The 19527-nt window shown below is 37.7% G+C and overlaps 1 protein-coding gene across 1 annotated transcript; it reads left to right on the top strand.

Moving 5' to 3' along the window:
* Positions 1 to 546: 546 nt before the first annotated feature.
* LOC104075119 (protein FAM178A-like) lies at positions 547 to 19062 on the top strand. Its single transcript, XM_009575528.1, has 16 exons — positions 547 to 816; positions 3414 to 3496; positions 4473 to 4589; positions 4861 to 5028; positions 6824 to 6926; positions 7471 to 7546; positions 9330 to 9471; positions 9922 to 10030; positions 11339 to 11515; positions 12081 to 12178; positions 12892 to 12979; positions 13481 to 13603; positions 14428 to 14505; positions 16325 to 16411; positions 17804 to 17872; positions 19027 to 19062. The coding sequence occupies exons 1-16, from the start codon at positions 547 to 549 to the stop codon at positions 19060 to 19062; spliced, it is 1824 nt and encodes a 607-aa protein (XP_009573823.1).
* The last annotated feature ends 465 nt before the right edge of the window (positions 19063 to 19527 follow it).

The following is a 19527-nucleotide window of genomic DNA, read 5'->3' on the forward strand; positions in this document are numbered from 1 at the left end:
GTTCTGCAACTAATGGAGGCTGCTGCTCTGCCTAGACATGATTCTACTCTTCCAGAGGAATACCTCAACTCAAGCGATGAAAATGAGAAAAATAATTGCTCCTCTGTAGGTTTGTCACCTTCATATTCTGCACGCAGTCCTGGTAAAAATAACCACATTTCTGCTGTGGATACCAAAGAGAATCAATTGCAGGTGGCTAACTCACGCTTTTTCTTGGAAAAGTCCCTTTCTTTTTCTCAGGAAAAAAGCACTATGTTGCCTTCTCTCCACCACTTAACACAAACAAAAGGGGTGGAATCTCATCTCCAGAATGCTGGCTTACCTCAGGTATTGGATGCTAAGAAGGAGCAAGATGGGAAAAGACCAGAAGGACGTGCACACAACAAAGCTTACAGTATTCAATCCAGCAACAGTTTTTCAAAAACAAAAGACAAGACTTCAGAAAATGCTTCTGATTCTTGTTCAGTGGAAGGTTCTGGGAAACCTGCACTCTCAGAAGAGACTGGTAAAAGTGTTCCCTGTTCATTGTCTTTTAAAGAAGGGTGCATGGACAGCAGCCTTATGTCTTCACAACTCTCAGGCGAGTTAAAAGTTGAAAGCACCTATACAGACAAGTCCAAGTTGAATGGAAAAGCAAAAAGCAGCTTTGATAGTGAAGATGAGAGTTTGGAATGCAGTCTAGATGATGATGACAATGATGAAGAAGAAGTATTCATGCCACTGCAAGAAATTCTATCTTCAAGTCCTAAGCCACAGGCAGGAACCCTGGAAGACAGTTTTTCTCAGGACACCGTGACTCCATTACTGAAGCTTCATGTAAGTGGCTAAAAAACCAAAAAAAGCATTGCATCACCTTTGTTATATTGTATTTTTGGTATGATTTTTTCCTTTATTCATAATGCATGAAAACTCAGACTTATTTGCCTGCAAAACTGGTTACTCAGCTTACTTAAGGGTCCTATGCTCCACGGTGCAATGTAGTCAGAGAAAGGGTGCTTGTTACTATGCTTGCCCTTGGAATGGCTGAAGGATGGTTTGTGCAGCTAGATTGCATTAGCTGTATGCCTTTCAGAACTCCTTTTTAGGAGTTCTGTTTTTGCTTTTTCCCCCTGAAGAAAAAGGCAGGAGGTTACATGTAGAAGATGTGTGGGATCTAATGTTTTCATTTCCTGATCAGGTAAGATTTTTATGAGTTGAAGTTAGCTAGAGGAAATTGATCGATCTGTGTGCTAGACTCCAGTCATATATCATTGTCGCAGTCTGTCAGTGTCAGAAGTCTGCGTACGAGTTCTTGATCTGTAAGTGTGATGTTTTCTTTGAGGCTGAATTTCATGGAAATTGGAAGTATTTTAGAAAGGATTTCAAAAAGCTGAATGACTTCTGCTCACAAGGGATGGATAAAGAAGTGTTTAAATCCCGGTTTACAGGATACAACGGTGAATTGATCTGTGTTTAGCCTATTTGTTCGATAACAGCTTGTCAAATAAGTTGTGATTTTGTAGTTTTATTGTAAAATAATGGTTTAATTAGGAACATCCTGCAGTAGGACTTAGTGTGGCCTAGACAGCTGACCCCAGATGACCAAAGGGATATATTCCATGCCACATAGTGTCATGCTCAGCAATAAAAACCAAGCAGGGAGAGCTGGTCTGGCATGTAGCCATTCCTCAGAGTCTAGCTGGGCATCCTTCTGCTTGTGGGAGGTACTGAGTGATTGCCTGTGCATCACTTTGTCTTCTCCCCCTCACCCCCCCTTCCTTCACTTTTTAAACTGTCTTTATCTCGACCCATGAGTTTTCTTGCTTTTGCTCTTCTTATTCACTCCCTTGCACCACTGGGTGGGGAAATGAACAAGCTGTGTGGTGCTTAGCTGCTGGCTGGGGTCAACCCACTGCTATTTTCTACAGTAGAAAACAAACCTGCTGTTAGCAGAATACCTGTATAAATACTCTCATACTTGTCTCCTCCTGATTTTAAATCTCTGAAATGGTTTATTTGTTAACTGAGTTTCTCTTAAAGGGTATCTCTGAGGGCAGATACTGAACAGCCATAGTTATTTTCTCTCTCCTTATCCATTAATTATGCAAGCACGCTATAGATCAGACTTTTGTGGTTGCATACGTATTCCACAATCTTAACCAACATGTCTACGTAATTAATGGTTAACACTGATAAACAGATACAGCCTAGATCAAATGTTTGTGGAACATGAATGTGACCACAACATTTGGCCTATCTTGTTTCTGCATAATTAATGGCCAAGTAAGACAAAACAGTTAAGAACTGTCCCAAAATTTCCATGACCATGGTTTTTGAATATACTAGCATTCTTCTCTTGTCTTCTAAGAAGGGGCGTATGTGCATGTTGGAGTAAAGTCTTGATTCCTCAGTTCAAAAGTCATTTTAGGCATGTTAACCAGATATAAAATAAGGTAAGAGGTCTTCAGATTTCTTACACAAAGACATGCTGCTTGTTACATTTGAAAGATATCTCTGAATACCAAAAATTAATGCTATATTAACTGGGTTTTTTATTAGCAGGTAGACACTAACTTCTTAAACTAACTTCTGTTACCTTTGCATAATATAAAATCACTGATGACAGGGTACGCTTTTATTGAATTGTGTTCTCCTAAAATGAAGGAGCTCATAGGAAGAAGCTTTGTCACTAGTAAGAGGCTTGCAATTTAAGAAGGTGGTGTCAGAAGGGCACTGCTTGTCCAAAGAACTGAATCATGCTAATAAAAGGTTTCAAATCTGTGTTGTCTGCTACTAGCTGAATAAAACACTGGCTACTGAAAAACAAACTAATTTTGCTAGCGGTTAAGACTTTCTTTGTGTGTTGTTTTGTTTTTTAATTCTATTTATTAGCTTCTTAATTTGGGCTTGTATTAGGATTTTGATTGGAAGCTTTGTTTTGTGTGATGACTTTGGAGGTGTCCAAACACTGGTGCTTTGCCCTCTAGGGACTCCTGAGAGTAACAAAGAGATACTGAATCATTTTTTGGGTTTCTTGTCTCATGCATGAGAATGGGGATTCCCAGGGCCTCAATGGAGGATAATAATAAAGCCGTGAGGTAAAAGGCTTTTGATGCTAATGCTCTTTGTGAAGGTTAGCTGGAGGTCAGCCCCAAGGGGAGGCACAGAGACTTGCTTTGCTGTTCAGATCCATTGTGAAGCACGGTTATTTCTAAATTGGTCACACAGAGATTTGACCATTATATAAAATTGTCAAGGGACTGAGAAACCTAAACTGTTAATTGTCTGTTTTTCAGGGTCTCCTTTGAGTTTTTATCTTCAGGTAAAACATCATAAAATTGGAAGAGGTTTCTATTTTGATTATGTTTGTTGTCTAATACTGAATGAATTGATAGCTTGTGGTTTTTTTAAATTTCTTGCTATTTCATTTACAGCTTTCTAAGCCTCCTGTTGTTAGCCAGGTGTCATATGTGAACAGCTTAGAACATCTCTTGAAGGAGAAAGAAGAATCTAAAAGGTTTGTTTCTTAAAGCTGCTTTGAAACATTTGGGATGGAATTGTAGAAGCTTGGATTTACCTCATCTACCCAAAATTGATGGAGTTTGGGTAGCAGCAAGCTAAGCTTTGCGTGCTGATGCCACCAACATACATCTGACAGGACCTACAAGTGTGGCTTAACTGTAAAAGCTGAATGACAGGCTCCTTCCAAGCAATAATGAGTGATTTGTGATTAGTGATACATCTGTCTACCCCTCAAGAGCTGGACTAAATTTACCGATGCCTTCGTTGTAGGTCACTGAGCCAGCCAGCAGCTGCTGGTCAGGCATGAAATAGAAGTATTTATGTAGACTGACCGTATACTAGTTTCTTCAAAGGCATTTGTAGCTCAGTTTTGGTTTCTAAAGTTGTGTAGGCTATCGCTATCTGAGTACTTATGCAGTTCAGTGAACAGAACTAATGAGTGCTCTTGCAAGAGGTCTTTTGGGTAGAAAGTGTAATGTGGTATATGTATTAATGGCAAGTGGTGGTGATGGGTATATATGTCTGATTAACTGTTTTTATTAAAGGATCTGACCCTAGGAACTATGGGCTGACTGACTATGGAGTAGTGAAAACTCCTATAACTAATACTATTTAACAAATAAAATACTAGTATGACGTTTAAAAAAAAAATTTAAAAAAAAATTCATCCAGAAGATTGAAAGTTTTGTGCAATTACAAAAAATTCTGTCAGAAGTTGGTTGAGTGTATTTGTCTCTGACAAACTAGTGATTGAATGTGCTGTTGGAAATTCATTAGGCTTTAGGAAACATCCACTTTGTATTGTGGAATAGCAAGATGCTTGGTTTTTGCGCAGATGCAATGTCTCACATGCTTTTGCCATTCGTAATTGGCTACTGACTCCCGGATTCACATTCAGAGCTTAGATTTTGTTGTCTTCTGTTGTAAATACTAAATGGTGATGATGTGTTCCGCTGCTACTGTTATTTCAGGGTAGATGAACTAGAAAAGCGCTTACAGGAAGACTTACAAGGAAGGGAAACTGGTTCTTCAGATGGAGAAGATGAGGAGAATGCCAGTGGAGATGAAGATCTCTCAGAAGAGCACAGGTCCTTCCAACTCCAAAACCAATTAAATGTAGTCCTTCGCTTTTCTAGCCTTTTTTTCTAATCTCTCTCTCTTTCCATCAGTTGTTAATATGTTCAATGTGAGCCATTTTTATCATCTTCTGGGGTTGGGTGGATTTTCTTGAACATTACTGTATTTTAACAATTCAGCTTTCACATAAGGCTGATGTGTTTATCATCTGAAAATAACTGTCTCAACCAGAAAATAGCTTCTCAATGTTTAAATTCATTAAAGCAATTTTGAATTTTGCAGGGCATTTATAAAGAGATTTTCAGTAATAGCTCATGCCATACCTGACTACCATCCTGGAGAAGATATATTTGATTTATCAACCTCTGGGAAAATCTTCAGTCAACATAACCTTGACTTGAGGAATTTTCATTTCATCCCTCAAAATCCGATAGAAAAGCTCCTTCTTACGTAAGAATATCCTCTTCACTCTGTGTTTACTTGTATGATTTTCTTCAATGTTAGAAGTTTTAAAGATAAAATAGTATCTTTGCGTGCAAATGAGCTCTGTCTTAGTAAGTAGGCAAGACTGACACCCTTTCCGTGGAATTCTCCTTTCCAGGTTAGCTTTACAGAACAGTGAATTGTTACTTGAAGCTTCCTTCTTTCCTCCCCTGGAATTCTTGAAAAAAACATCTTAAATGAGACATAAGGAAAAAAATAGGTGTTCTGGCCTTTTCCATATTTCTACTGTGTTGGACTATCATTGGTAATCTGACCAGTTTGTGGAAGATAAATGCAGAAGTGAAATGTTACAATGAATAAATGCTTAACTATCCCAAGACAGAAAGAGGACCTTTGTGGTGAACTGGTTTGTGACCTACTAATGTTGCATTATGTCTGCTGAAAAACTCTTACATGTTTTTGTCCTGAACGGGCCTGGGATTTAGGACTCCACTTAATGAGGATTGCAGAAAGTCACAATTTCTGACATCTGTTAGACTCAGTCACTGAGCTAGCAGTGTGTCTCTGTGTATATACACAACTGATCTGTAACTCATAGGGATTTGTATTCTATATTTATGAGGCTGTCAGGCTACAAATAGCTGGACAAATTCTTACCTAATATCGCAAGTACAAATCCTGAAAAATTCTGGTTATTTCAGTTGGTATTTTATTCCAAACTTGCATCAGTGAAACTGAGAGAATTCATTTAATCTTAAAGGATTTCGTGTACATGTTTATGTGCTATTGTGGGTGTGAAGAGGATGGTGGCGTCTCCTCGTCTCTTGAGGAAGTGATGTTTGTGATATAGTCGTTTGGCTTCAGGCCTCTCTATTAATATGTTTTGAAGATCACAAGGATATAAGCTTCAAAAGTATCTTGTAAATCAGTGACTGGAGGAATGAGAATTAAACGAATCATCCCTTTCAGAAGGCAATTAATGATTTAATTGCTTATGCATTCTGCCCAGTTGGCACAGCTGGCACCTACTGTCTGTCCGGTTGGCACATGGATGTCTTCCTAGCCACTTGCTCAGTCAGACAGGTAGAGGGTATATGGAGAAGTCAGGACACAGATGTCTCAGCAGAGCTATCTGTTTTAGTAGATACTGAGAATACAGGAGACTAAAGGAAGGGTATGTGGGAAACTGGATATCATTAATTCAGCTGCTTATGACATACCTGACTTTCTAAAGAAGACTAAAGCTAAAATAATTCAGTAATAAAAATGACATATTTTCTGTTCTTCCAGCAGCTACTTTTTGGTTTTAATTGCTTTAGTTTGCCTCCAGACTTCTTATTTAGAAGATTATTCTAAAAATTTCAAACGAAGTTTTTTCTCTTTTCTTCTAAAAGTGTTGGTAAAGGTCATTGGACAGTAAAAAATCTTATTCACTGGTCTCACTGAGCATAGCGGGCCATCTGTAGACAGGCATAATGGTTCATAGTACAATAGTGTAAATCATGTTTATTTGAAGCTATTATTCTCTAATAATACAAATGTTTCCAAATTTTATAGTATGGCATCCTGGAGAAAAAGATAGTTGTTCTAAATAACAAATAAGGTTTAATTACTATAGTATTTCATATAGGTAAGAGCATAAGAATAACATCTGTTTCAGATGTTCAGATCGTTGTTTGCTGTTGATGATGATCTGAGAGGTGGGGAAGTTCTTACGCTTTTGTGAAAGTGCTGATACAACCACTAATTGATTTTTTTTTTTTTCCCCTCCTCTTTCCCCGCCCCCATCTTTGTCTTACAGTTCTGATGTAACACAGCAGCTTTCTTTAGCTATTAATGGTTTTCTAAGTTCTGCTTACAGTTGCATCTTGTGTCCCATACCAATTCTAAAGTGGCTTTTCCAGGTAAGCCTATACTATTCATGCAGTTACACTGTCCAGGTGTAATATTCTTCCTGGAAGCCAGTTGTAGCAGGAATAATCAGAACAAGTTTGTGAATCTGTTGCATTAGGTTAACAACTTTTAAATCAAAAAATCTTTCTTTCTGGGTTCTGGTTTGTTCTCTAGTCTGAAATACTTTGATTGTCACTAGGGGTAAAACACTAGGGATAACTTTCCTCTACACTTTCTGAGTGACTGTTCTCTTAATCCTCAGGACTTTCTTATGAACCAACAGATTCAACATGGGGTTACAGCATTCTGATACTGCAAATAATTAATTTTAAAGTATTCATAGCATCTGTGCACTGCTTGAAATAATGCGTAGTCACAATATTCTGTTCTCCTTCGTGTATCTTGCTTTAGAGGCTTTGGTGGTTTGGGTTTTTTCCCCCCGTTACTGTTTCTTATTTTACTTTACCAAAGAGTTGGTTTATTTTTTTAATTAAAAGAAAACTGATGCCATCATGCAAATTGGTGTTTGACATGTAACTTCTTTTTTCTCCACAGATGATGTCTGTTCATCCTGACTATTGTGTTTCCACCCAGATTTTAGACAGATTGATGGAGATAACACTAAAAAATGGTGAGTATTTGAAGGATGGAAAACTGACCACCTGAATGAAGGCATTTCCCTTCTGTTAAGTATAGAAAGGTGTTGGGTTGGAGAGGAAGTAAAAAGCGCTGGCTCTGTTCTGTGATTCTGGCACGAATTTAGGTTATTCTGTTACTTTGTAATGCACAAATGCTAGAAGTTGGTCTTCACTGAGTGTGTGCAAGCTGTACCACAGGATGTGGTCCTGGCATGTATTTGCAAAGCAGTGCATCCAGTACAGAGCCTTTTAAACTCACTTCTGTTATTTCACAAATAGAATTGACCTGAAGAGGAACCCAGTCTGCTCGAAAGTTTACTCTCCTTTCCATCTTTGCTTTAGAAGATGCAGATGTTAATTTCATAGCTTAAGGACTACAAAATGGTTTTCACATAGTCATACCCAGTATGTAGCACTACATAGTTTTACTTTCCAGGTAAATGGCAAAAGTGAAAAGAATCATACACCTGCACAGAAACATTTTCAAGAATCTGCTTTAGCCCACACTGCTGCTCATGTCTTGTGTGTTTTGCCTTCCTTCATCTGTATTCTCAAATACTTCTCCAGTACAAGTTCCTTTGTATTTTCTCCATGTCTTCACTTTATTCAGATCCATCAAAAGTCATTAATTCATTTAAGCCTGCCAGTTAACATCGTTAAATTAATGCAGTTCTCTTGAAGTACTTGCTCCTCAGTTCTTTCCAAATTCTACCACATATTTTGAATCTTTTTTGAAATAGGACTGTGAGCTGATACAAGAAGGACTGTAACCTCCTTTATTTTGTGCTTTGCTGGCATTAAGCTTGATTCTGAATGAATAGTTCAAGCTGATCAATGAGCATTCAAAGAATTAAGGCTGGGAGGGATCCCAGCAGATCTCTGGCCTCAGAGCTGCATGGAATAGGCTACAGTTGCTCCTGGAAAGTTGTCTAGCCACTTTAAAATTGCCAACTGTGGAGTTTTTAAACCATTTTGAGACATTCTGTTCCAGTGTTTAACTAAGGATGTATCTTTTTTTGTTGGTGGTTTTTTTACTGAATTGAACATTGAGATCTGAACCTGCAGTGTCTTGAGTGTTGTGTTCCATGATACTTGTTTTTTTTTCATACAAACTTAGCTCTAAGACACAAAATTGACCCAGTTCAGAATTCTAGTGACTTCTACCATTGTTTGGAAAATGCTGCGTCTAGTTTGATGTTACCTTGCTAGTTTAGTGTCCTATGGATAATCCTCTGTAGACTTTACAGACTTTCAGATGCAAGTAATCATACAAATCAGCCCTTTTTGCAATAAGCATTGTTTCTTATTTCTATCAAATAAGTGAATTCCATTTGTTTAGCGCTTCTGTTCTAGAAGCTTCACCTGTTTTCAAATCTTACTTAGCTCCTCTTCCAGTCCCATTATGATAACACCCTCTTACCTGTACCTACACAGAACAGTAATTCATGTATTCTCTTAAAAGTAAATATTGCCTCCTTGCTAATTCTGCTGTTTGTGATGAAAGAGAGCTGTGAGGGAAAATGGGTGGAACTTTAAAGTATTTCACCCGTTACATAGGCAAGATGTTTCTCTAGCGTAAAATACTGTGTTAGACTACTTCCCCGCCCCCCCCCGCCCATGGTTCTGAAAATAAGCATATCGTTCAATGCACCAACTTTTCTGAGATGAGAGCTGGTAGAATTGATGCAGACTGCTGAGCTTATTTGTTTCCCTTAAAAGGAACTAATGCTAAGAACTAAATTTAAAACTAATCCATTCCGTGTCTTTTACTTGTAGCTTCCATCAGTGATGAACAGTCTAAACCATGGATTCCTTCACTAGCTGATGTGTCAGCTGTTTTTGTCAATATGGGTGTTGCGTTTAGATCTCTCTTTCCATTGCAGCATCTTCAGCCCAACTTTAACGAGTGTGATATTTTGTAAGTGTTTTCCTTTTGATATTTATTGCTTAGATCCTGTCAAAGCAAGTCTTGTGCTTAGACTGTAGAATCAGAAGGTTCTCCTTTGTTTCCCCTCCCTTCCATCAAGGCATACTCTTTAAATTCTCAGCTCAGGTCTTAATAAGACTAAATAAGCCAGAACTTTAAACAATGCCTGCCAGGTAAGGATTCAGCAAACCAGAGCATTGTCCTTTGTCCTGCACCTTCCTAGTGGAGGTTTACAAGAATTGTTGCCTAAATAGCTGGGCAGAATTGTAAGTAATTGGTTACAAGTTAAGATAGATGTGTGCTCTCTGTAACTGAGGATTGTTTTGATTTGAAGGCATTTTGAAACATGCAGAGTTTTTTTTTCTTCAATTTGATGCAAATAAGCCTTTGTGAACTTTTAGATTGTTGATTTATTGCTCAGATTAGTGTCTCTTTTATTAGAAGTCAGATGCAAGAAACAGTGAGTAAGCAACAGCCAAGAGGAGACCTAACCTCTGCCAGTCCAGCCTTCTCCAGTCTACCTGAAAACAATTTAATTAATGTGATTAAGGTGAGAGAACTCTAGTGTGGGAGGCTTTTTTGTGGAGTCTTTTTTTGGGGTGGGTGGGTGGGGTTGTTGCTTTCTTTTTGGTGTGTGGTGATTTTTTTTGTTGTTGTTGGTTTTTTGGTGGTGTTTGGTTTTTTGGGGGGTTGTTTTTTTGTGGGTTTTTTTTTTGTTTGGTTGGTTTTGGGTTTTTTGGGGGTTTTTTTGTTTTTTTAGCAAAAACACTGGTGTCTTAATATAGTCCTGGGCATGTTTTGTGAGTATATGCTATCCTGGGGTTTCAGCTTCACATTCAGCAGAGATTATTGCAGGCTTGTTGCAAACTTTAGAGTTTTCTTTCTCCCTGACTTCCATTGGCTTCACTCACAACTGCACAGTTCTGCTGCCTCCCTTTTCCAGCTGTGGCACTTTCTCAAATGTCTTTGCTCCCTTGTGTAGAAGAAACTATCCATTTCTGTGTTCCAGTGGAAATGGGAAGGGGAGTTGATGTTGGGTGGCATGTTTTGTGCTGCCTCAGTGTGTTAGTGCAGCTCTCAGAGGTGCGCGATCAGTCCCGGCGCAGCACAAGGTGAATGGGGTGGGAGCTGACGGAGGTCAGGTGGAGCTGTGACTGTGACTCTCCTGTGGAAGTGAGCTGTTAGAACCGTGCACTGTGTCCCGTGGACCATAGGCTGAATGAGTGCTGGTCACACTTCACAGGCTAGTTCTCTGTGATTAAAGGTTGTATGGTGAAAATACTGACTTTATAACTGATTTCAGAGTTCCTTGTGGAAGTATTTGAATTCTCCTAACATCATTTCTTTAGAGATTTTTAAGCATAAAATCACTTAGTTCAAGAGGAAGCACTCGGAGCATCTCCGCTAGAGACAAAATACACATCTCTTGATTAATTTGTGTTCTCATTTACACACACATCCCATGTTGTAAGTAACCCATGTGATAATACTTGGGTGGGGAAAAATCTTCTGATTTATGTTTTCAGCATTACTTGTGTATTTAGAAAGTCTGTCAGTCTTTCATTTAGTTAGATGAGGATTATCTGTGCAGTGGAGAAAGATCTTTCCTACTCCTGTAATATCCAGGGAATATTGCCATTGTTCAGAAGATGAGTCTTCAGCAGGTATTTTAAAAAAAAAAAAAAAAATTTAGAGTGCAGTTACTGGGAGATGGGGAGATGTTAGTACAGGAGTGTTGCAAGAACAATGTATCATTTGAGGTGCATTTTAATGTGAGGGTGGAAGACTTAAGTTCTCAACATACTTTAAAATAAGCTAAACCAATTTCAGATTTTAATGCTTTTTATTTCTTTTAAAGTTTCTAGGTTTCTGTACAACAGTAATTCAAGGTGGATATACAGATGAAGAAATATTGTTGCTGCTTCTATTGCTATTTAAAATAAGCTTGGAGAAACAGTTAAAGCAAATTCCTTTGATAGATTTTCAGTGCCTTTTCATAAAGCTTCTGATAGGTATAAAAGACTGGGATACAAAGGTAACTTCATAAATAATTTTGTGTTAGACGTATGAAACTGTAACTTAATTTTCAAGAAACTTCTATTTTCAAGTCTTTTTTTTTTTGACATATCAGAAAAATACTGCTTGAAAATTTAATATGAACAAATTGGGAGCTTTGGATTTTGTGAGATTTAGGAGGTGGGTGGGTATACTGAGAGGTTTTTTGTCGCATGACATTATGCTTGCTTGTCCTCTTCTGCAAGGGGACTGTTGTATAGAACTTAATCTTATATTTACTAAAATAGCTGTATGTTTAAAATGACTCTCTGAAAGAATGAAGAAATGATTGCACTAAGCCGATAAAATGTCACGAAAAGCAATCTGATCTCAACTACCCTATTGTAAAACAGTATTTAGCAGACTTTACAGGTGCAACACAGAATTATCTTTATGCACATCATCTCTTATTAGATCAATTCCTTTTAACATTTATGCTGTGTATGTTTCTGGGTAGTAGCTGTGTACTCCTTTGCAAATAAAACAAATGCCCACCATACCCGTTCTTCAGTATTGGGATTTTTGTCGTTGTTGTTCTTTTAAAGATGCCTGAGCTCTGCTTGGCAGTGAGTGAACTCTCCAGTCATCACCATAATCTCCTGTGGCTAGTTCAGCTGGTGCCTAGCTGGATAATACGTGGACGGTAATGATACTGTAACATCCAAAATATGTACTATCATTAACAGCTAATTTATTTGTATCATTAACAGCTAATGTATTTGTATAAACTCGAAGTCTGATAAATGCAATAGGTATTACTGGCGCTTTAAAAAGAAAAAGTATTTGGGTTTTCTCATATGCTACAGATACATACATTATAAGAAGTGCATATACGTAGCTTCTTGATCACCTCTGCTGTGAAAAAGTGTTATTTTACATTTTATGTGTAGTTTTCTGGCCTGCGGACTTCCTGGTACCCTATAGTAAAGAAAGACTTAACTTCAGATTCTGGCATCCATCACCTACTCTAATTCTTGTCTGAATGACCAAAAATTAAATTTTCTTTGGGTGATTCATGTCTGCTTTTAAGTGTCAATCTGTTATGAGTTCTGCATCTTCAAAATGAATAAATTATAATATATCTGAGCGAGGAGAATGAGCTGGGTCTTCAATTTCAGGCTTGGAGGCGGGCATCTAGCAGTGTTTACTTGTGCAGAAGAAAAGCAGCAATGAGATAAGGGTACTTATATTTTACTAGCCTCTTTACTAGTTTAATAGCACTTAATATTCAGAAAATCCAATTTAATAGTTGTAGGCAAGTTTATGTCTAGGGAAGCCATGCATAGCCTCATATACTTTGTAGAAACAGTGTGGATTTAAGAAATTCTCTGGGAAAGAAATTTTTTTGTTTTTCAGGGAAGTAAGAAGACGTCTTAGCCTAGTGATAATTTCAAAGCTTCTTAATAAAAAGCATATAGAAATACCTGATGGCAGTGACAAGCAGGTACTGCATATGTGTTGTGTTTGTGTATAATTTGAAAGTTCAGAAAACACGTATATTATTGTTTGTGTTTTAATACTGTAAGCCTATTTTCAAGAACCTTGCAAAATGACCAATTAGTAATTTTTATTTTAGATTAGTATTAGAAGTTATTATTTGCACATGTGTGTAACCTGCATGTTCTGCAGCTTGTAAGTGCAGTGTTGTTTATGTGCCTAAACATTCATTTTGGACACTGGAAGGAGGTCTACACTTCTTTCAGTCTTCCTTTTGTGTTCATGTAGAGTCACTCTTTGTTTTTGTAGGATTCATCTTTTGTTGAGGCAATGTACAAACGCCTTAGTTTGTGAATAGTCAAAAATTACCCAAATCATGAAAACTTTCATTTTAATTAAAAATCCCTTTTATGTTCTTGTCTTAGTGGGCAAATAATATTGTAGTGACACTCGGTTTCCAATTTTCCGTTGCCAGTAAACCAGTCCGATTTGTAATGTTTGTATCTAGATGTGTCTTCTGCATCAGTTTCTGGTGTACATGAAACCTTCTAATCTACTAAAGAAGATGCGAGAAGGACTAGAGCAGCAGAATGCCGATGGAGACCACCTTCATACAGAACTAGAACAGGAGGTATATAACTGACAGTGCATTTTTGCATTTGTCTTTTTATGCATCTTCTGCAATTTTGAGAATGTTTCTTGTAATTGCTGTTAACTGAGGACAGTTCTGTACATGGAACTGTACGTACACTATTGTTGCTGTTCATCTGTATAATTAAAATATTACTCATGTTCAATTTTGATTATAGTCGTGGAGGAAGGAAGGAAGTAGCATGTGATGGAGGAAGCTGTATTAGGCTGTTTTACAAACAGTGAAATTGTCAGATTTTCTGCATGGCTAAGTCACATGGATGTCTTGAGTCCTGTCCTCTGTAGTCAGAGGACCATCCTCCCTCCCTTCTGATGTAATCAGTGGAAACTGTTCGATGCTGAACCAGACCTTCACCTGCAGGCTTCAGAAAGAGATTTATGAATCTCGTATGAATCTTTTCTCATCAGCAAGTATTAGAAAGATTTAGTATTTCCATCCGTCCAAAAATTGAATATTGGTTTGGTTATTTGAGTCTGTAATGGAATCTCTTAGCAAGTATTTTGATATGGATGTAAATGATGGGAAAATAAAGGCAACTGCTAAATTTAATTTTCAGTAATTAAAACTGCAAAAAGTTTTGTAGGTTACTTAGGTAACTTAAAACAGTGTAATACTGTTTTAAAATATTTGTAACCTATTAATGTACTGTTTCAAATGAGTTATTTAGGCAAATGTGTAGACATGCTTGTCCATTGATCTGGCTGTTGAAGGAATCATTCCAGAAAGTAAAGATAGTGCTGTACCTAGATGTGAAGAGTTGTGATTGTGCTTTGACTGCTAAAGCTCTGTTGATTTCTCTCCAGGCATACTACCTAATCTACATCCTCCTCCATCTTGTCAGTGAAGCTAGTTTCTTTGATGTTGTAAATTCTAATCAAAGGGTAAGTAACTTCAGTGGCTAGATCTTTAGATTTTAAAAGGCTATTTATCATGTGCTTTTGGTCTGTTTTGGTAAGAGCTATCACGTACAGAAGATTGCCAGTAGGTAATAGCACTGGGGGAAACTTTTATTCTGGGCAAAGTAAATGCAGAAGAGCTTTCTCTGCACTTACTGCAGAGAAATAAACCTCTTCCGTATTTCTGCACATGGAATGACCCCAAAAACAGGCTGTGGATCAACAGACACTGTGTTATCTTTCTTAGCAAGTAACTGGAGATTAACACAGAAATGCTAAGAAGTGCAATGGTCCTGTGAACCTCTTCCGCATTTCTGCACATGGAATGACCCCAAAAACGGGCTGTGGATCAACAGACACTTACTTTGTTATCTTTCTTAGCAAGTAACTGGAGATTAACACAGAAATGCTAAGAAGTGCAATGGTCCTGTGAACTTTTGAAGTAGGGTTGAAATTTTTCAGTCTAGAAGAAAAACACTTTGAAAATGTCCAGTAAAATCTGTTCAAACACATCACGGTTTTCTGTGCTGGAGTGCAGGCATGCAGCAAGTGAGATGTGCCATGTGATGTGAACATCTGTTAAGTAATACCTTCTGCTTAGCCTTTCAGTAATCTTACTCAGATTTCTGTGATGATTTGCTGTGAGTTGCTTGCTGCAAGGTGTTTGTGTACACCTTCTGCCACGTGGAATCACTTTGGCTGTTAAGAAATCTGTCTATGAACTGTTTGCGAGAGGCAAAGCAGTAACGTTTGGTTACATTTCATGGCGTAAGTGTCTCAGTTTCCTACTCAGTGCAAAAAGGTGATCACAGAGTGTGATCTGAAACAAAGTCATATTTGGTAAAGAAGAGAATTATATTGTGATGGTCTCTTGAGATTTGTTTTTTACAACTGCTTTCCTGAAGATCTGTGGAGAACTTGATTTTTTTTTTTTTTTTTTTTTTTTAAAGAAAGAAAGGTGTCTATATTTTGTAATGAAGAAAGACACTATTATTTACTGACCTGGTAGCCATCAAGTGGCAAGAGGGGTGTGGTTGAACTGGGCAGTAGAAGAATATTGTGCAGGCTAGACTTTGTATAAAATCAATATAACTATTTAATTTCTGGTACTTTTCCAGTCAGATGGAGTAAATTGTCATGTTCTTGCAACACCAGCAAATGTTTATGAGTAGAATTTCATCATGTCTCACCTGTTCTGCAGAGTGGAGCCTCTTTGTAGCTGTTCAGTGAAGGAAAACAGGAATTTTATGAATAAAATCACAGAATGTGAAATATCTTGGGAGCCATTGTTAAGAGATTATGAAGTTGCAAAACTGCTTTATTAAAGGAGTCAGAAATTTAGAGAGAAATAAAAGATCAGTACATAAACCCTGCTCAGCCAGTTCCTGCAGACTGCAAAAGAAAATGAACTGAGTCATCATTACTGAAAAGGTTATTTTTATCTATTGTAACTTCAGAACTTTTTTCTGCTGATAAAAGATCTGAATGGCACTGCGCTTGCTACTTTGGGGACAGAAAGGACTTACAAATTCACTAGCAGGAACTTTAAAATTTGTGATGTGTAGCTCCAGTATACTTTGAAACTGTTTTTTAAAGCTCTTAGACCTGATTTACTGGGTGCATACCAGCAACTGATAGAGGATCTTGTGGTCGTCTTTTCTTTCTTTTCTTCCTTCCTTACTGTATATTTCTGAGAAAAATTCAAGCTGAAGCATATAACTTTTAAATTGAAATAATATTTGAAGAAAGCTTTTAGTTTTGACATGGAGGATTTAAATAGCTGTACACTTTTGTCTTTATTTAGCAACACTTACTGAAGCTTTGTGGTGCCTTAGATAAGCACATAAAATGTGATATTAGGGAAGATGCAAGGCTGTTTTATCGAACAAAGGTAAGACACGCAAGTTCATTGGGTTTTTTGTTTGGTTTGAGGTGTTTTTTAGTGTTCTTGATGTGTATTGTTCCCTTATCCCAGCCCTGGAAATTTTAAGTGTTCCTCATGGGTTTGGTTTTTTTCTGTTTTCTCTGTCTGCATCATGTCTTTGCATGTACATAAATATATGCCCATTTTAATGCACTGAAAATACTCTTTTTGCTGACAACAGGACTCTTAACAACTGTGAAATGTGAGCTTGTCTTCCTTTTAGCCAGGCATCTCAACTTTCAGACCCACAGAGTTGCTCCATTTCTTTTCCTGTCAGTCACTGAGAGTTGACTCTACTTGTAAGAGCAGAGGCTACGTACAGGATACAGAGGACAGGATACAGAGGACTGAAAAACTAGCCTATCTTCATATGTCTCTGTTTTATTTTCAGATAAACGACTTAGTTAAAAATGTTGTGGATTTAAGCCAACAGTGTATGTGATGTAGCATCAAGCTTGGATAATTGCCTTTCATTTGCTTTGTGGTGTGGGGCTTACTAATGATAGTCCTAATTTTGAGACTTTCATGCTTTGCATGCTGTTGTAGCAAGCAAAATCAGATCAGTGATAAAGTGACTGACCTCAACTTTGAAAAGCCTTGGATCCTCCAGCTTTAAATCAAACATTTGCAGTTGTGTGCATCCTCACCTCTCAAGAAGATTTTTCTTTTTTATTCGGCCAGATAGTAGAGCATGGATCCTTTTAACAAGTTAATGACTTGCCTTGGATTTTTGTATCTCAGGTCGCTTTCACTTTTGTTTCTATTGCCCTTGCACTGAGAGAGGAGAATCTTACTCTTCACTTCATTTATGTAATAGTACAGTAACTTCCAGAGGATGCCACTGTGCTGGGTTTTAACACAGCATATGAAGCAAATCTCAGTTCTGAATGGCTTAGATTAAACAGCTGCTTGTGATTGGTTATGAAAAAACACAGTTTTATGTATAAGGAATTAATTTCAGAAGCAGACGATGCTGCATAGTTGGCTTTTGTGATTGCAGTTGCAGGCTTTTTTCTAGGTACAATCCTGCGTAACAAACCTAACTCACTCGAAGGATGAGGCGGGTGTTTGGAGGCCAGAGGCTGGCGTGCTGATTCCAAACACTTAACATGGGGAATCATGTGCCTGTAATGTGTTTGTGTGGAGTACATGACTTTGAATTCTGAGTCCCAAATTACAGGGATCTGGTTGGAGTTGAGGTGATGATACTTTGTGCCAGCTGTAAAGTTGTTCCCTCCCAGTAAACCTTGGGTGTCCGGTTATCCAGGGCTCTGTGGGTTTGGGGTGGTGGGGGAGACAGGGGGTATGATTTTGGCTTTTTTAACATAAATGGCTGAACTAATCAATCTGAATTTGCAGGTGAAAGACCTAGTTGCTAGGATATATGGCAAATGGCAAGATATGATACAAACCACGCGGCCTACTCAGGTACTGTAATGAAACTTTTTTCTCTCTTTTCGTATTGCAGGGTGCATTTAACTCATCTTTTTAGCATTTGAAAATAGCATGTTCTTGTAAAGAGATTTTTTTCTTCATAAATGGCATGGCTGTGGAATACACTTAGATGTATTAGAATAGATTTTAATTAAAATTCTTACTTTGCTGGCTTCAATAAAACCAAAATATTTCGTCTTTAACCTTAAAAGTGCTGCTTTTGTAAATGGCTTGCGTAATGCACTGAAATGCTAGTAGTGAGTCAAGTCACAGGGCCTGTCTCTGATTATAGTTATTAGCAGATGCTTCGAAAAGGATGTTGGCAGTGATGTACTTCCTGCGGTGGTCTGGCAGCGTGTGACTTGGAGACTACTTGAGTCCAGGGCTCTATCCTCATATATTTAATGGCTCTTGATAACTCCTCCCCCTTTGAATGTGTTGAATTTCAGGCAATGATTAGGAAAAGCTTTTCATGCTCTGTAAAGGTATGCAGTCGTAAATAATGTTGTGATTAGTCTTTCATTAATATTTGCCTTCATGATATCTAGCTGGCCTTGGTGGAATGGGTGGATAATTTCTACTGATGTCTGAGATCAGAGCTGTTTCTTCCAGTCTAGAGTTGTAAGGTTTCTTTTGTAATGTGATCAGGCCAACTGTTTGAGTCCTGTCTTGGAATATAAAGCTACCTGTCCTGGAAAAGCCTAGCTTTCCAGTAATGTAGTGTATCACTTACATAAAATTTAAATTATACATATATGTTTAGTATTGATTTCAGTTAAAAATTGTGTAATCAACCATTTGTCTGTAAAGACTATTAATTGCTCCCAGCAATGTGCAAAAAAGACATAATTTGTAGTGTGTGTGACATTTCTTGTTATAGAGGGGGAAGGGAATTAGACAGTAACACATGGCTGGAGAAGCTACTGAGCAACTGATGAAAGTTTATAATGATGTAGCTCTTTCAGAGTTGTTTTTTCCGAGATATTTGGAGTTGATTCACATATGGGGAAACTGGCAAGTGTTTCTGAATAAAATTCTAGAGACTTGCAGCACATTGTGGTGATCTCAAGCTAAGCACTTGCCTGCTCTACTCTTTACTTCTATCATTGGTTTTCTGACTTGTTTACTATTTTGTTTTTACTCTTTAGGGAAAGCTGCATGACTTCTGGGAGCCAGATTCATGAAATCTTGCCTAGTTCAGGGAAAATAACAGGAAAAACTCTGAAACCAAGGAAGATGTAGAATGAATGGAGCTTCACCTTGGTTGGAACAGAAGAAATCAGTCACCTGAGTTAGAACTTGAGCTTGATTCAGGCAAATACTAAAAACACAAGGACCTAATTTGATTAACATTGCATTTACTATAAATACACTACTTCTGAAAAATTGAAGTGGGTAAACTGAAAAAAACCCAGCTATTTCTATAGCCCTCTCTGAATTGGCTAGAAATATTTTATTGTATTGAAAGCTGAGGGAAGTTTTCTCATTTCCATTGTTAATCACAATGTTAATATTTGAAAACCGTATGTATTAGTTTTCTTGCCAGCAGACACCTGCAAGCATTATTTTAGGATGGCTGGGAAAGAATGGCCCTGTGACGTGGAATGTGAGATCAGAAACAGTGTTAGACCTCCCCTGTTGTGAGCAGG

This window comes from Fulmarus glacialis, unplaced genomic scaffold (genome assembly GCF_000690835.1).
Source record: "Fulmarus glacialis isolate BGI_N327 unplaced genomic scaffold, ASM69083v1 scaffold984, whole genome shotgun sequence".
In the NCBI taxonomy this organism is placed as follows: Eukaryota; Metazoa; Chordata; class Aves; order Procellariiformes; family Procellariidae; genus Fulmarus; species Fulmarus glacialis.

Excerpts from the sequence above, each read along its gene's own strand:
- LOC104075119 (XM_009575528.1), top strand. The coding sequence starts at position 547 with ATGGACAGCAGCCTTATGTCTTCACAACTCTCAGGCGAGTTAAAAGTT. Across the intron at positions 13,604-14,427 it reads ATACAGAACTAGAACAGGAG|GCATACTACCTAATCTACAT; the intron begins GTATATAACTGA and ends ATTTCTCTCCAG. Across the intron at positions 14,506-16,324 it reads TTGTAAATTCTAATCAAAGG|CAACACTTACTGAAGCTTTG; the intron begins GTAAGTAACTTC and ends GTCTTTATTTAG.